The sequence below is a fragment of the Nyctereutes procyonoides genome, unplaced genomic scaffold (assembly GCF_905146905.1).
Source record: "Nyctereutes procyonoides isolate TBG_1078 unplaced genomic scaffold, NYPRO_anot_genome, whole genome shotgun sequence".
NCBI lineage: Eukaryota > Metazoa > Chordata > Mammalia > Carnivora > Canidae > Nyctereutes > Nyctereutes procyonoides.
In genome coordinates this window covers 28,125,088-28,146,070 of record NW_026575051.1, presented here as the reverse complement: position 1 = coordinate 28,146,070, position 20,983 = coordinate 28,125,088, and the positions used below count along the sequence as shown (strand labels likewise).

At 34.0% G+C, this 20,983-nt stretch overlaps 1 protein-coding gene across 1 annotated transcript in view; it reads left to right on the top strand.

Annotated features, from left to right (window-relative positions):
- EYS (eyes shut homolog) overlaps positions 1 to 20,983 on the top strand; it is a 1,553,129-nt gene that overhangs the window by 602,269 nt on the left and 929,877 nt on the right. The window contains exons 17-19 of the mRNA XM_055330595.1: positions 3,351 to 3,522; positions 4,444 to 4,522; positions 16,129 to 16,325. Of these exons, the coding sequence (XP_055186570.1) occupies positions 3,351 to 3,522; positions 4,444 to 4,522; positions 16,129 to 16,325 (448 nt within the window). The remainder of the gene's footprint in view (positions 1 to 3,350; positions 3,523 to 4,443; positions 4,523 to 16,128; positions 16,326 to 20,983) is intronic.

Below are 20,983 nucleotides of genomic sequence, written 5' to 3'. Positions count from 1 at the left end.
GGAATGAAGCACTGAATCAGACAAACAAAATTTAAGCCCTCATGGAGCCAAGCTTGGAACGGAAAAGGTAAACAAAAAGAAAAAAAAAAAGATAGATGAACAAATTTTTACTTGCAATGGGGAAAAACATTAAAATTAGGATAACGGTGATTGTGATTGGGGAAGGGGATGCAGTTTTAACTACTGTGGTCAAATAGGCCTCATTGAGAAAATGTCACTTAAATAAATATTTGAAGAAAGAAAGAGATGAATTGTGTAAAATCTAGGATAAGAGACTGCTAGGAAGAGAGACCAAGTTTTTGAGGAAACACAAGGTCAGTGTAACTACAGCAGAGTAGTCAAGGATAATGATAGAATAAGGTGAAGTTAGAAAGGTAAAAAGAGGACATGACTTGTATGGTGCTGAAGGATTAGGGCATTAAAAATGAAAAAAAAAAAAGAGGTTTACAAGGAACAGAATGTCCAAGTCAAATGATGATTACATTCTTAGTCTATCTGGAGGTTACTTAGGAAGTCAAATTAAGACTAGTTTACTTAATGAATAAAACAGTGGGGGAATAAAAAGCTCTTAGGTAATGTTGATGGTGCTTCTCCAGTAAAATTGAGACACTCCTGCCCTCTCTAACAGAGAATACAGCAGAGAATTGTATCTTCTGTGAAGTCTCTTATCTCTAAATGGTACTAGATGTTTCCTGTCCAGTTCCCTTTTAACATTTTACTCCTTGCCCGACACTTTTCTGGTAAATTCACCATCTCTTTGTAACTGAAATTTTCGTCATGGACTCTGCCAGCATTCTACATAGTGCTATGGAGACACTTTTTACTCATCTTATTAATTAGAATAATAATGCCTCTGGAAATATCAAAATCACTCATACAATGTGATTATGATTTTTTTTGTCAACAAAATGATAGTAATTATATGTTAAATATGCATAAGGCCCTGGACTAGTTGTTTTAAATACATAGTTTTACTTTATCATCTCAATAAACCTGTGATGTCCTAATAAATAACCCTCATTTACAAATGAGAAAATTAGATGATGAATGTGTCTTCACTAAATATTATTATTGTCACAAATACCTGCTCTCTTCTGGCAGAAGATCACTCATCCTCATCTCATTTATGATAGGCTTGATTGTGTCACTTGGATCAGCAAATGAAATGTAGGTGGGAGATTTAAGAACCAGTATATTCTTGTCAAGAACCCCTTTCCCTTTCCCATGATGATGACAATGTCCCAGGTAGAGGATGTTCCATTAACCTGGGTCCCATAATGAAGACTGAAAAGTAGAGTATGAGTGAGAAATATACCTGTGTGACATGAGCCACTGAGATTTAGGTAAGGGGGTCTTTTTCATTTTTAACATTAACGTGCACTATTATGCTTGTTCAATCCATATTCGGAACCTAAATTTTGATGGTCCTTTTAAACATGGCTGTGGATTTGACCAATTTACATGCATTATTTTTATGAATATCATTAATATCCAAAGTACTATTTAGGTAATAGCATTGTTTTTTTTTTTTAAGCAGCCATTACATAATAGGATTTTGACTTGAAAACTGACAGTCTATGAAGAGAATTTCCAAAAATATGTTTTGCATTTGAAGCCTCATTTGCAATAAATCACAGACTCCCAGTGTGACTGCTCTAAATAACATTCACTTGAATAGATAGTTCTACAAATGATATGAAAATTAGTTAAGTTATGATACAACTTTGTGAAATGGCTGCCTATCTGGCAGTAGCCTTGTCCTCCCCAGCTTTTTCCTGGTATGCAAACAAGTGCTGAGATACCTAACTCACACAGAATGTACTCTTTCAAACTTTTTATCTGAATTTTCTCGGATTCCTTTTCACCATGATCATCAAAGCTTTCTTGATCCTCTTTCTCAGATATAGACTCAATTAATTCCATTTCTTAAATGCCCAAAGCACTCAGTTTGCTCTCTCATTAGGACAGACACCATACTGTTACATATTAAGATATAGTATGATGGTATCACTTAGTGGTTAACAGCATGCACTCTGCCATTTACTAGCCGTGAGATCTTATGCTTTATTTTCTTATTCTATAAAATGGGGAGAGAAATTTCCATGTCAGAAAACTAAGCCTTCAACACAAGGCCCGGCACGCCTGTAAGTGCACAACTAGTGGTAACTAGATGTTCAGTTACCAACAGACGGACATAATGACAAAGAGATTATTCTAACCATTTTTACCATGTCTCTCTACTTTCTCCTAATACCTCTCACATGTAAAACCTGAACTACCATCTAGCTTCCCATTAAGCTTTGCTTATGTTGTTCTCCTGATGTTTTCTATCCGTAAATATTGCCTCTGACAAAATGTTTCTGGATTAGTAGGGTCACTCTCTTTTCTTGTTTTGTTGTTTATTGTTTCTCCTTTTTCTGTTTGGTACCCCTAGTTGACCACAGAGGTAGCATACGGTAGGTGCTTAATAAATATTTAAAACTTGGCCTTTGAAAACACTGGTATTTTGCCAAAAGTAGATTGCATTTAGAGATCTTAGCCCATTAATAGACTCACCAAGGCCAAATTTAGTAAAATTCACTCTTTCTTTATAAAAAAAAATATTTATTTATTCATGAGAGACACAGAGAGACAGACACAGAGACATAAGCAGAGAAAGAAGCAAGCTCCATGCAGGGGGCCTGATGTGGGACTCTATCCCAGAACTCCAGGATCACGCCCCAGCCAAAGGCAGACGCTCAACCACTGAGCCACTCAGGCATCACAAACTTGCTCTTTCTTAACTCCTATAAGTAAGAAATGTTTGACTGCCAATAATCATTAAAAAAAGGGGAGGATTCCTCAGTGGCTCAGTGGTTTAGTGCCTGCCTTCAGCCCAGGCCGTGATCCTGAAGTCCCGGGATCGAGTCCCATGTCAGGCTCCCTGCATGGAGCCTGCTTCTCCCCCTGCCGGTGTCTCTGCCTCTCTCTCTCTCTCTGTATCTCTCATGGATAAATAAATACAATCTTATAAAACAAAAACTATGAAAAAAAAACCCTATGAATTAGTATTTACAGTGACAAATTGATATATTATTTCACTAATATTCTCAATTCCTTACACCAAAAACAAATTTCTTAAGAAGATCAAGCTTGTGCTTTGTTTTTCTCATTTACATTAAATTAGAAGTGTAAGAGTTTATAGATCTGGTATGTTTAACCTTGAGAAATGTTATATTTTGCTACAGTGTGTCAAATTACTTTTCTGTGAAGGGAGTCTTGATTTCTTGGTGACATTTACCATAAATGAACAAACTTTTGAGTTTTACATATAAATGGTCTCATGTTTTATCTTGTCTCTTCTGTTGCAGGCATTGATTGTGAAGTAAATATAGATGAATGTCTATCAGAGCCCTGTCTCCATGATGGAACTTGCATTGATGGCATCAATCATTATACCTGTGACTGCAAGAGTGGATTTTTCGGAACACATTGTGAAACAAATGCAAATGATTGCCTCTCAAATCCTTGTCTACATGGAAGGTAAGAATTTTTATTTTTCTATTATTAAATCAGAAAATAAATTTAACTCACAATATTTAGGACATGTCACGGGAAAGTTGATAAATATAATTTTAATTATGCTCTTTCATAAAACAAGAGCTAAGTACAGTTAAGATGAGATGCTGCCTGTTTTACTTAATGCAATGTACTGATATGTTATCTCTGCTCTTTTATTTCTGCTCATTAGCATAAAGTAATTTTCAATAAATGTGGATTAATTGGACTTTAATATACTTAAAGGTAACTGCTTACAGTAATAGAAGTAGCAGGTAAGATGATGAGACATTCTATTATTTGCTCTGCAAAGGGATAATACCACACACTTAGTATTTAAAATGCCCCTAAGTAGACTGGTTCTCTCATCCCTATGTGCATGTAAGGTATTTTTGACTCTCTTTTTGAAATTGCATAATAACTCTCATGCTCATGGATAGAATATTAGTTTATGCAAATTTAGACCCTGGATATTTCTAGGAGATGCAAGTGGCAAAGAATGCTTCATAGATGCACCAGCCTTTCTCTGCAGCATTATTTTTTCTTTTTTAGTCCTGCCACTGACTTTGTAAGCAGAGAAGGGAGGATAAGGATGGGTAGCTCACTGTAGTGCAATTTGGCCATAGCTGACTTCAGTTCCCTACATAAATTCTAGACATACTTTTTATCTTTAGAACTGTTCTTTCCTTATAATGCCTTGGGGATGATGGCAAAAATTAAAATTGATCTGTTCTTTCAGTCCAATCACCTTGAAGGATAAGAAACCAGGAACAGACTCTGCCTTCTATTGCTTGTGGGATTTTTTTTTTTTACCGTGACTGGAAAAGAAAATCTTTAAATAGTGAAACTCCTTTGAAATTATGTTTTAATGTCTTACTTATTTAAAAATTTAATTCTGTGTTTCAGATGTATAGATCTTGTTAGCAAGTATCAATGTTCATGTGTTGCAGAATGGACTACCTCAAGATGTAAGGTCAAGATTAATGTAAGTTTTATATTACATTTAAAATAATTTAAAAGGACACCCGAGTGGCTCAGTAGTTTAGTTCCTGCCTTCAGTCCAGAGTGTGATCCTGGATTCCCGGGATCAAGTCCCACATCGGACTCCCTGCATAGCGACTGCTTCTCTCTCTGCCTGTGTCTCTGCCTCTCTCTCTCTGTCTCTCATGAATAAAATAAAATCTTTTAAAAATAAAATAAAATAATTTAAAAGAAAACCAAAGTAATTGTTATAGGTTTCAAAATTTCTTCAATACTTGTTGATAATTTAACTGCTCTCTCACCTTCTTTGTAATTTCTCAGTTACTCCCAACAGAACTAAAAATGACAGCTTCTTTTCATTTTCCCTCCTCTGTCTCTTGTTATCATCAATTTCTACAATCTAGATCCCTCATTAATTAAATCCTGGAAGTGGTCATTTCAAAAGAAGGCTTAAAAGGCTTATGCTTTGCCATCTGCCTCCCCCTTTCTGATCCTAGAACATACAGATGTCTGTGGATGTCTAGGGATGAGAGGACATTAAAATGATCCAGATAACACAAGAAAATAACTACTGGATGTATGTGCCAAGAAATGGGTACATGTAAAGAACACCAACACCTGTAGTACTCTCAGGATCTGTTTTTGAGTCTTCAGGAGTCTGTGATGTGACTGGTGCATGATATTTTATGTGGGATGCCTTATTTATTGAGAAATGTTGGTTACCTGAAGTTTGAGATCATATTTGATGAGTCTTCTTAGCCTTACTCAATAATGGGAGATTCTTCCAAATCTTTCCTGTCTCACATGGTAAAGGAAGGAAGTATTGGGACTAAAAAGAGCCTGTAATAAAGTGAGACTATGAATATTTTATTTAACTCCTTTCTCTCATTCCCTTGTCAGTAAAATATAGCAATGATAATTCTGACATTACATAGTCACTGGTATAATAATGCATACATGACATGGTAGGTATTCAGTAAATTATCTTTTAAGAGAGAGTGATAGGGTGGTGAAATGCAATAAGGAGAAACAGGAGTGAGCCACTATTTTGCTACTTACTTGCTATGTGTTCTTGGATAAATTATTTATATTATAAAATCACATCTTAGCTATTCAATGAGGATAGTCATAATAACATCCTCTTGCTTGTTGTGAGGAATAAATTAGATAATGCATGTAAAACAATTAGCACATTTTCTGACATCGTTTTATTAAAATTATTTCTTGATATTACATTGATTTGGTTCTAGATAGTAAAGCCATACTTGATATGGAAAAGGAAGTGTTATAATTAATAAATTCCCTGGTAAAAATGGACAAGGCATCTATCTTGTTAGCATTCTTAGATATATTGCCTATGGCAATCTCTAAAACCCTGTCTCTCGGTAGTATAAATGAGGCATTCTTCTTCAGAATTAAACATATAATAAATAAATATTTTCTTTTGTAAACAGATTTCATACACACATACATGCAATATTATAAGAACAATTATTAAAATTCTACCTATATACTTCTAAATTTTTTCCTAATATTTTTATTTTATTTTAACATAAAACTGGACTCATTATTCTCCTTATTAAGACACTTTTTTTTCACTTAGTGTATCTTAAGAACCATTGCATTGTAATACAGAGTCCTGACTCATTCCATTTATTTATTATTTATTTATTTATTTATTTATTTATTTATTTATTTATTTATTTCCATTGAGGCATTTTATTTGCATACATGTATTATATCCCTAGAAAAAAGAGTTGGATTTTCTCTCCTATGTGTTTTCATCTTGTTTCTTCATGGTCCATGATGCCAGCTAAAGTTGTCAGTACAATGAAACAAAACTGGCAGGACAGAAGCAGATTATTATACCATTTTTCTAAATCTTAGAGTTGTACCTCAAATCTGAGGCTAATCATTCCACACTTGTTTAACCTGCCCATAAGGTTCACAGCAATTTTCCCAGCTCTTTGATTATTGATGATTTCAAATTCACCGAAGTAACCATGCTTCATCATCACAGTTAGAAACCAGATGATGACTTTGGAGCACCGCCTATTAAGAACCTAGTGTTTGGTCTCTCTTTTCAACATCGTTAATGCTTGTTTGTTCGTTTGTTTGTTTGTTTGTTTGTTAATGCTCTTGAGAACGTCTGCCAGGATATTCACATGCATCATTATGGTGGCATGAAAAGATGGTAGAAAGACACTGACTCATTACTTTTAACAACTACATTTCCCAAATAAGTCTTGAAGAACCTCACTTATTTAGGGGCACCTGAGTGGCTCAGTCACTTAAGCATCTGACTCTTGATTTCAGCTCAGGTCAATGATCTCAGAGTTGTAAAATCAAGCCCCAAGTGGGGCTCCACACTTATTGCAGGGTCTGCTTTAGATCCTCTTCCTCTTCCCTGTCCTCCACTCACATGCCCTCTCTCTCTAAAATAAAAATATATTTTTAAAAGAAACCTTACTTATTTAATGAGAGTATAAGCATGCCAGCTTCCTTAGAGACTAGTAAATAAAATCATTTTCTTTAAAGTGTTGACTAATTTGATGAGAAAAAAGGTGGCATGCCATTGTTCTGATTTACATTTTCCCAGGTTATTACCAAGATTAAGCACCTTTCTGTAAGATTATTTGCCATCTGTATTTCTTTGTGCCTGTCTACTCATAGCCTTTGATGAATAGCATTTTTCTTTCGCATTTCTTATTCTTTGCTTTTTGGTTTGCATATATTATTCTAAATTGTGGGTAAAATCCATTGAGTTCTACAAAATTGAAATCTTGTCTAGAGCTTAGCCGCTCTTACTTTTTAAGACTTGTAAATTGTGGGATTTTTATATTTTTCTTTACTTTTTTCTTCTTTTAAAGATTTTGTTTATTCCTTTGGGAGATAGAGAGGGAGCTTGCCCAGGGGGAGGGGGAGAGGCAGAGGGAGAGGAAGAAGCAGACTCCGCACTGAGCAGGGAGCCTGATGAAGGCTGAATCCCAGGACTCCTGGATCATGACCTAAGCCAAAGGCAGATGCTTAACTGGCTGAGCCACCTAGGTACCCCTACATTTTTCTTTATGACACTGGACTTTGAATTTCTCCTTAGAAAGTCTTTTCATGCAGCAATATTTGAATTATTCTCTTATATTCTCATCTACAATTTTAGGATTAATAACACTTTTAGTACTTTAATTCACAGTGAATATATTATTATGATAAAAGTAGGGAAATGAATTTTCTAAGAATTTGTATCAAAGGGTCTGTCATTTTTCTTTTGATTCAGGTTGCCTCATTTTTCATACACTAAGTTACTATATATGAGTCAGTTTAGGACTATATATTCTATTCTACTTAAAATTTTTGCTGTCATCTATATTAATTATTGCAGTTCAACAGAATTTTTTAAGTGGTCTTTTCATTTATACATTAAGTACACTCAATGTAATTTTGGTCATTCATTTTGCAAAAATTAAATATTTCCTACCTATGAGAAACAGAAATAAAATAATTTTCAGAAATACCTCCTGTTCTCCAGTTCTAATTGGAAATATCAAATAGACATAAATGTGTATGTTACTTAGCTGACCTATTTATTTTAACTTCCTCTGTTTTGCAATGCCCAAAATAGCCTTTTAGATTAATGCCCGTCTGTCTTTTTTTTCTTTTTTTCTAAATTTTTATTTATTTGTTTGAGAGAGAAAGAGAATGTGCATGAGCAGAAAGAGGAGATAGAGAGAGAGGAAGAAGTAGACTCCCTACTGAGCAGGGAGACCAACTGAGGCTAGTTCCCAGGACCCTGATATCATGACCTGTGAGAAGGCAGATGCTTAACTGAGCTGCGCAGGGCCTCCCAAGTCTGTCTTTCTAAGCTAGAGACAAGAGGGGTGGCAGTACTGATAGAAAAGAATGCTAAGGGTCAGTATGGGGGCAGAGTGATGATATATCTGATGCTCTTTGGAAAGTCAGAGAGTGGGGATCCCTGGGTGGCTCTGCGGTTTGACGCCTACCTTCAGCCTAGGGCGTGATCTTGGAGTCCTAGGATCAAGTCCCAGGATTAAGCCCCAGTTGGGCTCCCTGCCTGGAGCCTGCTTCTCCCTCTGCCTGTGTCTCTGCGCCTCTCTCTCTCTCTGTCTCTGTCTCTCTATCTCTCTCGTCTCTTTATTCATTTATTTATGAATAAATAAATAAAATCTTTTTTAACAAGTGAGAAAGCAAAGTTTATATTAGGATATAAGGGGGAAAACCAGAAGAAAACTTATTTTATTTCTGTTTTTGTTTTGTCTCGTTTATTTTTTAAAGATTTATTTTTTTATTTGAAAGAGAGAGGAAGAGAGAAAGTGGGGATGGGGTGGGGCTGGGGAGAGGATCAGGAGTGAAGCAGACACCCTGCTGTACTCCAAGTCATCTCACAACCCTGAGATCATGACCTGAGCAGAAATCAAGTCAGGCACTTACTTAACTGAATGAGCCTACCAGGCACCCTGTTTCAGTTTTTGTTTTTGTCAATCTGAGAATTTGAGGCAAGCTTCAAAAAATCAAAATCAATGCTACAATAAAAACAAATACATGATTGAATATGAGATGTTTGTGGTTAGTGACAAATGCAATTAACTCTGGATACACATATACAAGACATACACACACTCTCACTCACAGGAAAAAACAGAGTAGGGTGATATAAAAATCAGATATTTATCTTTATTTTGTTGTGACTGAGAAAGATAACTGCTACAAAGGAGCAGTGTTCTGTCTTGTTTGTTTTTGTTTTAAACAATAAATTATAAATACATAAGTACTAAAATGGGAAACAAGAAAACTCTACATTACCTTTAAAGAATTTTGACGTTCATTTCATGAATTTGGCATAGTGTCTAGTTTCAACCCTGATGTACTTTTCCTTCCTGTATTTGATTCATTTGTGCATTTCAGGCTATTTCTAAGACAGTGGTTTTGTTTTCTTATATTTCAGTGGCTTTTCTTTCCTGGAAGTATTGTCAGACACATTTTCAATAGAGAAAAAAATGATATTTACTGCAAAAATCCCAATTTAGGTATTTCATAATCTTGTTTGTTTTGTTTAAATAACAAGTTAAACAGTGCATTTTCCTTATATCAAAGCATTGTAAATCAGATTAAATTGGGATTCAAATAAAATCTTCCTATTAACTACTTTAGTTCCATCTTCAACCATGTAAGAAAGAAAAAACAGCAAATGAAAATTATATTGGAAGTAAATTTTAGAGATATTTAGTCTTTACCATTACATTGCCATTTTCCACAGCCAAGAGAGACTCCTTTGAGAGAGAAATCAAGGCTTGGCAGTACAATGAGCCCTAAGTTAGAGTTCAGGACATCTTGTATCTATGTGATTTTATTCTGGCATTATCTTACTATAAGATATTGGTGAAGTAGGTAACACCCTTGGGCTTATTTTAAAATAAAATTGTTGGACTAGATTTTTGTTACTTAGTCCATGGATTATCAGCATCAGAATCCCCTGGGGTTTATTAGGAGTGGAGAAGCTCAGGCCTCACACCAAAACTTTTGAGTTTAAATCTGTAATTTAACAAGCTGCCCAGAGTATTCATAGGTAATTTAAGTTTTAGGAACAATAGACTACATTAGTAATTTTTATTCAGAGCTACACAAAATTCGAGAAAAAAACAAGACTTTGCATTGGGTAAGATAAGGCTGTAATGGGTACCATGTTCTATTTCCGCTCTTTGGATAGACCACTGTTTGGATTATCTCTTTAACATACTCTGTTTCTCCAAGATCTTATTGAAGAAAATATCCCACTACTTTATAAACAGCAGTGCAAGAAAGAGAACATATGATTCCATGACAAATGCTATAATAAAGAGAATCTCAGTAGTAACTTTCTATTCTTCTGGAAAGTTCAGAGATCACAGAACAAGTTCTGGATCTAAACTACACAACTCAGATGGAACACAACTAGCAGAGAGATACTTGGCACATTGGCCAAGTTGGCAGTTTGCTCTGGTTAAGCAGTCCATAATGGATACATTTCTGCTGTGTTTCTCTTACACTTCTGTAGATTTTCTGCCATGGCATTTGGAATGCAAGTTGAATGAATGTAGTATTGGGGTATAGCCTAAATATCTAGATTGCCCTGGTCTGCAATATTACTCCTAGCTTCTTTCTTTTTTTCTAAATACTCAGACTTTTAGTTTTCTCATTTTCTGAAATTAATTAGTAGTTTCTTCTTGGAAAGCATTTTATTATATTTAAATAGGGTATAGCAAAATAATATAAATGATGATGAACAGAAGGAAAGGCATCCACCTTAAGTTTTGCACCAGGAAAGATCAAGAATTTTAAACGATTTTTTTTTCTAAAAAGAAATTACTTTTGTATTTTCCATTAAGCCTGCTAATTAATTTAGTAAAAGATTCTTGTAAACTCTAGAAACAGAACTATTGGCAGTCTAAAAATGATCCCTTTATTCCCATGGGAGATATAATTCAATTAGTTTATGCAATGCTTTCTAATAAATCATTCTATATATACCCAGCTATAAGCCTAAGAGGGAAACATGTTGTTTCCATGTCATTCCCTATGGAATTCTGCATTTATATTCCAGGAAAATAACTGCAGCACCTGCACAAAGTGTACTTGGTGTTCTTGATTACATTTTAGCAAAGTTAGGACAAATATTCAAATGGAATTCATTTATAAAAACATACATTTAGCTGTATCTACTGGGTGAGTGTAAAAGATCACCATCTGGGTTCTAAGCATGACTTGAGTTTCATAATCAAGGGCACAATCCATTTCTTATTGAAAAGGATACTAATTAAACTGGTGATTTTGACAGATCTTTAATTTTTCATGTGATAAATGATATGAATGTGATGGCTTCACATTAGCCTTTTCAGTGTGAGTTTTTATTGTTAACATTTCTTAAAAGTCACTAAATGTTTATAAGCATAAATATCAACTAATAATAGTTCTAAAAAACACTAATTTGCAGAGTAAAATGTTAAAAAAATCACATTTGTGTATGTAAATATCTTTGAAGATGTAGTAACTTAGATTCTAAATTTTTTTTAATTCTTATTTATTTATGATAGCTAGAGAGAGAGAGAGAGAGAGAGAGAGAGAGAGAGGCAGAGACACAGGCAGAGGGAGAAGCAGGCTCCATGCACCGGGAGCCCGACGTGGGATTCGATCCCGGGTCTCCAGGATCGCGCCCTGGGCCAAAGGCAGGCGCCAAACCGCTGCGCCGCCCAGGGATCCTAGTAACTTAGATTCTAGAGTGCAAATGATTCATATTTCTATGTATTCATTAAGAAATTCTGTGTAGATAACATACCAAGAGTATATAAAAATATTTTACTAATTATGTCATAAAATTCCATAGATTATTTCTCAGAACTATAGGTGCAAATCTTTTCAGAGTTAACATTATCTTGAAAAATGATGTCATACCTTGTTTAAAGCACCATGCTTTGTACAGAATATAAACATGTATGTAATATCTAAAATATAAACTTAAGAAGCATGATATGGTAGACACTAAATATACCAAAAGACTCATTTTCTGTTCTAACCAAATGACTGAGATAGAGACTGACAAGGCCCTTGGCCTGCAGAGTATAAAGTAAAAGAAGATAACATTTACTGAAGAGTTGTTATGTCCCAGGAACAGGACTAATGACTTTATATTTGTTATTTTATATAATTCTCATTGGAGCCTGTATGAAATGGATGAAATTATTGCCATTTTATACATGAATGCAGTAACAAAAAATAAAATACTATTTATTTAATAAGTGGGTAAAAGTAGTTTCAAAATATCCAAAGGTTGGGGATCCCTGGGTGGCTCACCGGTTTAGCGCCTGTCTTTGGCCCAGGGGTAATCCTGGAGTCCCGGGATCGAGTCCCACATCAGGGTCCCTGCATGGAGCCTGCTTTTCACTCTGCCTGTGTCTCTCCCATTCTCTCTCTCTCTCTCTCTCTCTCTCTCTCTCTCTGTCTCTCATGAATAAATAAATAAAATCTTTAAAAAATATATCCAAAGGCATAAAACTATTCAACTTTAAAAGTAATACACAGATATTAACTAGGTTCTTCTGACTCCTCAAATCTCCTGTATTTCTGGGACTTTAGGATGCAGAAATACTAGACACAAATTTGGACAAATGCATGAAAAAGTCGCTAATTAAAAGATTATGATTGGATACATAATAAAACTCTGTACTAAGATGGTTACATATGAGGCACCTGAATTTCTCTCTTGCCGTGGATGCACTGAATGTACAGAACAATGCGCACAGCAATTTCCCTTGAAATGAATCCAGAAACTACTGCACATCAGGCAACTGAGAAAAAACCCATATTAAAATGGGTCAGAAAGGCTGAGACATACTCTCCCCATAAATCCCACTCCTGCACAGTGCCATACAATTAGGAAGATATCCCTAACTTCTAGGTTCTCCCAGAGACGTGATGGGTCTGGACCCAACTAGCATCCCAAATTTTAAGATGTATAAATCTAAATTTTTTAAAGATTTTATTTATTTATTCATGAGAGATACACAGAGAGAGGCAGAGACATAGGCAGAGGGAGAAGCAGACTCCCTGCGGGGAGCCTGATGCAGGACTCCATCCCAGGACCATCACGACCTGAGCCAAAGGCAAATGCTCAACCACTGAGCCACCCAGGTGCCCCTGTAAACCCTTTATACATATCCAAAGTTAAGTTGTTAATATGGACATACTATTCTATAAAATAGACAAAGTACAAAAATCCGTTGTATTTCTATACACAATGAACTGTTAGAAAGAGAAATTAAGATAACAGTCCCATTTATAATAACACCAAAAAGAGGTTAGCCTGGGTGGCTCAGCACTTTAGTGCCTGTCTTCAGCCCAGGGCATGATCCTGGAGACCCGAGATCGAGTCCTGCATCAGGCTCCCTGCATGGAGCCTGCTTCTCTCTCTCCCTGTGTCTCTGACTCGTGTGTGTGTCTCATGAATAATAAATAAAATTAAAAAAAATAACACCAAAAAGAAAAAAATACTTAGGAATAAATTTTACAAAGGAGGAGATGAAAGATCTGTGCACTGAACACAATAAAACATTGATGCAAGATAATTAAAAAGATATAAAAAAAGGAAGAAGAAAAGAAAGAAAAGAAAGAAAAAGAAAGAAAGAAAAGAAAAAAAAAAAAGAAAAAAAAGAAAAGAAAAGAAAAGAAAAGAAATATTTCCTATTTTTGGATTGGAAGAATTAGTATTATTGAAATGTCTATGCTACCCAAAGTGATTTATAGATTTAATATCATCCTTATCAAAATCCCAAAGCATTTTTCACAGAAATAGAAAAAAAAATCCTAATGTTTGTATGGAACCACAGAAGACTCTAAACAGCCAAAGCAAGCTTGAGAAAGAACAAAGCTGGAGGATTACACTTATTGATTTTAAACTATATTCAAAGCTACAGTAATCAAAACAGTGTGGTTTGGCACAAAAACAGAAACATAGATCAATGGAACATAATGAAGAGCCCAGAAATAAACCTGTGCAAATATGGTCAATTAATTTATGACAAAAGAGCCAATAATGCACACGAGAAAAGGACAGTCTCTTCAATCAATGGTGTTGAGAAAACTGATAGCCACTATAGACTATACCATTGCAGAACCCACTCAGAATGGATTAAGATTTGAATGTAAGACCTGAAAACTTAAAACTCCTAGAAGACATTCTGGCAAGCTCCTTGATATTTGATCTTAGCAATCATTTTTTTGGATTTGACACCAAAGCAAATGCAAAGAAAACAAAAAATAAGCAAAAAGAACTTCATAAGACTTATGAAGCTTTTGCACAGCAAACCACCACTAAAAAAACGAAAAGCTACTTATGGAATCAAAGAAAATTTTCATATATTAAATATCTAATAAGGGATTAATATCCAAAATATATAAGGAACTCAGGCAAGTCAACAGCAAAACAAAGAAACAAACAAAACCCCCAAATAACCCAATTTAAAACACGGGCAATAGGCTTGAATAGATATTTCTCCAGTGAAGCCATACAAATGGCCAATAGATATATGAAAAGGCACTGAACATCACAAGTCATCAGGGAAATGTAAATCAAAACCACGGTGAGATATTGTCCCATACCTATTAGGATGTCTGTTAGCAAAAACGCGAGAGATTACAGATGTTGGCAAGGATATGGAAAAAAGAGAACCCTGTACACTGATGATGGCAATATAAACTGGTAGTCACTATGGAAAACACTATGGAGGTTCCTCAAGAAATTAAAAAATATAACTACCATATGATCCAGTAATCACACTCCTGAGTAATTAGCCAAAGGAAATTACACCATTACCTTGAAGAGATACCTGTAGTTCCATGTTTACTGCAGCATTATTCACAATAGCCAAGGTATAGAAACACCTTATGTTTATCCAACCATCAGAAACAACTTATGTTCATCAACCAAAAAGTTGGATAAAGAAATGTGGCATCTGTATACACAATGGACTATTATCAGCCTTACAAAGGAAGGAAATCTTGCCATTTATATTGATAAACTTGGAGGGCCATATGCTAAGGTAAATAAGCGAGACTAACGACAAATATTGTACTCTATGGTGTCACTTTTATGTGGAACCTAAAAAAAAAATGTTGAATTCATAAGAACAGAAAGTAGAATGGTTGATTGCCCGGGAAAAATATGGAAAGGCTGGAAAATCATACAAACCTTTAGTTATAAGATGTAGAAACTGGGACTCTAACACATAACATGGTGACTATAGTAATAACATTGTATTCTATAATTAACATTTACTAAGAGTTTCTACTCTCTTACTTCTCATTCCCTCCACTATAATAAGAAAAAAGGTAAATATGTGAGGTGATAGGTGTACGAATTAATTCAATGGTGGGATCTTTTTACAATGTATATATAAATAAAATCATCATGCTCTATAGCTTAAATATAGCACAGGGTTTTTTTTTTATCAACTATACCTCAATAAATCTGAAATGAAAGAATATACATGTTAAAATAATTTTGTTGAAAAAAGAATTATGAATATAAGAAAAATGGATATTAAATCAAATATTAAAGATGCCTTTGTTCTTTAGAGGGATAAAAGTCAATTGTGAATTATCTGTTCTAAGTATGTGTTCAAACCCAGGATTCCTTTGAGAGTTAGTAAAGACACTATTAAACATTACCCTAGGGTAGCAGAATTAATGTGGGGCTGTTCCAGGGAAACTGAGATGTATACTAAATGTCAGCGAATTCCTGGTATTATATACGTAGGCTTTGCGTTAGTACCATTACTAAGGTGTGTAGGGAGATAGGTGTTCACTGCCTGGGTACATGTTTCAGTAAAGTATAATAAAGTTTTTTTTTTCCTGAAAAATCAACAATGGGACATTTGATAGAGTATTGCTATTGATAAAAAATAAAAATCATTTATTTCTGGAAACATATTTCAGTTACTAGAGGAAGGGAATATCAGATAAGCTTTCATATAGATTTCTCAAAAATGTTTAAATAAAATATTTTAATAAAATTGTTAGTCTTATCACTAATAATCAAATTTAGTTCTCTTTTTCTTACTTTAGAACTGCACATCAATTCCTTGTACAAATGAAGACTTCTGTCAGAAATCAGTCCATGGCTTTACTTGCATTTGCCCAAGTGGATACACTGATGCATATTGTGAAATAAATATTGACAGTGCTGAGCCTGAACTGAGTTTGATCCTCTGTCTTAATGGAACGATTTGTGTTGATGGGCCTGGACACTTGTTTTACTGCAGGTCAGTATTTATTTACTTACAATTAACCAAATATATATTTAGGAAAGCACATAAACATCCTAGTAGTGATGCACTCTGAAATGTAGACTCTAAGAGTTGAAGTAAGTTTCATCTTACAAAAATGAAATCATAAGTTTTAAGCTAACAATTCTAAGAAAGCATTATTTATGTGTTATTTCCATATAAATCCCATGTTGGACTTCCAAATTTGATCATCTCTCATTTTATAATTGTTTCATATCAGCTATCTTTCTCAGAATTGTATTCTTACTCTTTTTCTTAAATATTATACCATATGAATGATACATAGTTTGTATTTATAGTATACTTCTTATAGAGATTCATTAGTCTTCCTGCTGTACTTGTAATTCTAAGATCTTAACAACTGATAAAATTTTCATTTGCTAAGATTTATAAAAATAAATGTGTCACTGCATTTTTCAACCAACTACTATTTAAGATATCTTTTAAAAATTCGTAGGAGATAAATTTTCATTACTTTTGTTCTTTATGATTATATAATGTATAATTGGTTGGTCATTTGAGAATTTAGCCATTACCTGTTCAATTTGTAAAATATTAATTGAAACCACGTATTTCAAAAAATAGTTTATCTTTTCTATTTCAGTCTGATTTTTGAGAGACTGGTACTAAGTTAAAATCTGTGAACTGTGTTTCTTCTAAATAAGTTATTGAAAGGTTGAAATACCGTATGTATTTTGGTGCATAATTATTTAATGGTAAAGTGTGTCTATCATTTCTATATTTTATCAATTATCTCTTTTTAAAATTATTAATATAGTCTGCATTATATTTAATATTGCCACCACCTTATTTTCTTCGTTCATTATCTACACTGTATTTTGTCCTTTTATTTATTTTGATCATTTTATTTGGGGCATATCTTTAGTAAGACTCACATAGATGATGATTTCACATAAACCCAAGCAGACTGTTTCATTTAACATATGTAGATAGTGTTAATTTATTATTATGACACAGATCTTCTTTATTACATAGTGGCTAACATGCCATTTTTATTTGTAGGGTGTGTGTGTGTGTGTGTGTGTGTGTGTGTGTTGTCTCTGTTGTATTTTGTATTTTTAAGCATGAATTTTGCTTATTTTGCTCTGGTGGTTTGATAAAGTATAGAAAGTAAACAGGTTTCTAATATCAATTATAATTATGTAAAATATCATAAAAATGACCACTTGACCATTGCAAGGACCCTCTGGGTTATAATCTAATCAGTGCCTGGATGAAATTAACAACAGTAAGTTGAACATTTATTTCCAATGGATATGATGTTGTAAATCAAGGTTCCATTCATGGAAACTTACTCTGTTCAAAAAAAAAAAAGGAAAGGAAGAAAGAAAAAGAAGAAAGAAAAAAGAAAGAAAGAAGAAAGAAAGAAGAAAGAAAGAAGAAAGAAGGAAGGAAAGAAAGAAAGGGAGGGAGGGAGGGAAGAAGGAGGGAGGGAGGGAGGAAGGAAAGGAAGGAAGGAAGGAAGGAAGGAAGGAAGGAAGGAAAGGAAGGAAGAAAGAAAGAAAGAAAGAAAGAAAGAAGAATTGAATCCCAAACTAAAATATATGTTTTTTTACAACCTTGTTAATTTAAGCACTATAAAAGCTACTCTATAAATCTTCCTTTTAGGGGATGTTATTCATGAGCTGTTTAGGCTGACCTTTCTTAAAGCATGAAGTCAATAGAATTTAGACTGAAAAGACTTGCTTCTTTTCCTGGCTTATCTCCCAGGGATAAGCATAGGCAACCATTGCAGTTACAAGGTTATTCAAATTTCATTTAAATAAGAGTTGTCTGTTTTCAAAATTTTCAAAGTTGATTCAATATGCCTGAAAGCTCCTGAAAGTCTGTGAATGGTAAATTTAAATGCCTTAGGAGTTTCAGTTTCTAAGAGACTTGCAGAGTGTCTGTGAATAGCCATGGATGTTGGTGCGGTGCCGAGTTAGCACAATTCTCAAACCATTTATTTACAAAATAAAACTTATGGGATGGAGTGTTTTGCAAGTTAAATCATAGATTTGTGTGTGGTTTAAGGATTAATCTGTGATATGTTTATGTAAACCATAATAAAAAATCGTTTTTGTTTATTTTAAAAATTGTATAAAACCTGGGGCCCCTGAGTGGCACAGTCTGTTAAGTAACCGGCTCTTGGTTTCCTCTCAGGTCATGATCTCAGGGTCCTGGGAAAGAGCCTGTGTGGAACTCCAAGTCCACGTGGAGTCTGCTTGAGATTCCTTCTCTCCCTCTCCCTCTGCCCCTCCCATTCATGCTGTCTCTCTCTTTCTCTCTCTCTAAAACAAATAAACAAAATATTTTTAAAAAATGATACAAAACCTGCTGTTAGATCCCTATTTTCCATTATTCAAATTTAATCAAAAAGAAAAAGCATACTCTTAGAAATGTGGTAACTTTTGTCATTGTCTTCATTATGCTCATCTTCTGTCAATGTTAACACAAATCAGAGTTAATGTCTGTGTTCTCGCTGCTTTTTGTTGTTGTTGTTAATCAGCTTTCTAAATTTTGTTTGATTTTAATTGGAAAAAAGATCAAAACCTGTAAGTTTCTACATTCACAATACTTATCCTGAAGTATTTTTTAAAGATTTGTTTATTTATTTAGAGAAAAAGAGAGAAAGTGGAAGGAGGACAGAGGGAGAGAATCTCAAGCAGACACCCTGCTGAGCAGAGCCCAACATGGGGCTTACCTCACAACCCTGAACTGAGATCATGATCTGAACCGAAATCAAGAATGGGTTACTTAACCATAGTCTGAGCTATCCAGGTTCTCCCAAAGTCTTATTTCTGATGAAATTTTGTTAGTAAAACACTTCAGCCTTTAATGACCTATAGAATATGCTATACTATTGGTTTCCTGATGATTAAGGGAGAACTAATTTTCTTCTGATTGAAACCTTATGCTATATCACAAACTGCCTGGAGAATTTGAAACTGCCAACCTAAGAGATTTTGTTGTGTTATTGGTTTCACATATGAATTAGAACTTGGAGAAGTATGAATTTTTAGATCTTGGTATTGTTTAAGGATTAGGTAGTTGCTGGTGTTATTTTGCTTTCACTTCCATCATTGCAGAAAATGAACCAGAGAATGGCCTAGTTTCATGAATATTATGTTTTATGAATTAAGTTGATTCACTTCCTTCATGAAAGCCGATACACGATTTTATTTTAACTAGGAGTTATGGATAAAATACTAACTCAATGACTGGCATGTAGATAATTTATAGTTTAATTCAATTCCCATTTATCTTTGACATTGAAGCTTTTAACCAGAATATGTGATGTTATATATTTTTCTTATTTTTTCTTCATATCAAGAAAACTTTATTATTCCTTTATTATTTGTTTCAGCAATAATGCTGATTCATTCATTCTGTATTTTTCTTTGGGTACTAATATTGCTTATATACTGTACATCACAAAATTAAAAAAAATTAAAACTCTATAAAATATTTTACTTTTTCCATTTTTATGTCTTTTTAAAAATTCCTTCTGAATTATCTACTTATTTCTTATCCTTTTTTAAAATCTGGTTTTATAAAATTCTTCTTTAGAAGAATATTATTTATTTTCTCTTACTTTTCAATACATATGTACTTTTTAAATAGCTGTGTTTTTTTCCATTATAAATATAATGCCCACTTAGTAAACCATGTTATTTTCTGTTTGCAAAGTAATTTATTTGAAGAATTCATTTTTCTTCAAGTTCCAATAACTTGGCTCACTTCTTGTTACGGAATTTTTTAAGTTGACTTGGAGTCTCAGTTACTAACGTTTTTATGCCTGTTTTATTGATCTTCATTGCTGTTTACCTAGATGTCTCAAATGACCACTTTTATATCCCAACTCTATTGGCAGACTCTTCTTTATTAAATTATTTCGGTGTCTACAAGACTGTTTTAAATGATAGAACTGCCCAGTTAAGGCAATGGAGTAGAAGCATATATTAATGCAGAGGCATGCCTGAGAAAATGTATTTTAACTACATGTGTTATGGTGGCTTCGATGCAGGGTTAAATTGATGAGCATGTATGAACCCATTTAAACATCTCCACTTTACTCTCCAGACATTGAGTATTGGGCTTCTCTAGGTCTGAGATTGTCAGATTGATAGTTTGGTCATTGCCGATTTTTCTCATGAAGACATCTGATTCGTTTAGACTACTTTATAACTAAAACAATGATACGTATTAAGATTAGCTACTAGTATTGGGGTGCCTGGCTGAATCAGTAAGTAGAGAGTACAACCCTTGATCTTGGGATTGTAAATTCAAGCCCCACATTGGGTGTAGAGATTGCTTAAAAATAAAATCTTAAAAAAAAAGAACAGCTAGATTTAATTTTTAAATTTTTTGATAGTAGCTAGATTTTGAAAGGAATAGGTAGTCCATAATTAGAAAAAAAATTAAAAAAGAAAGGATTACTAAAGTCTAACTTTTTAGAGTATGATCCTTGAGATGGTAAAATGAATAAGCCAGTGATATGTATCCAGTTTCCTCATTACTATGGACAAATACATAGGTAATATTGGTTTGAATACTGACATAAATTAGTTAACCATTTCAAACAAAATAAGCTGGGATTAGTTATATATAAACAATAACTGGACTGTTAGGTG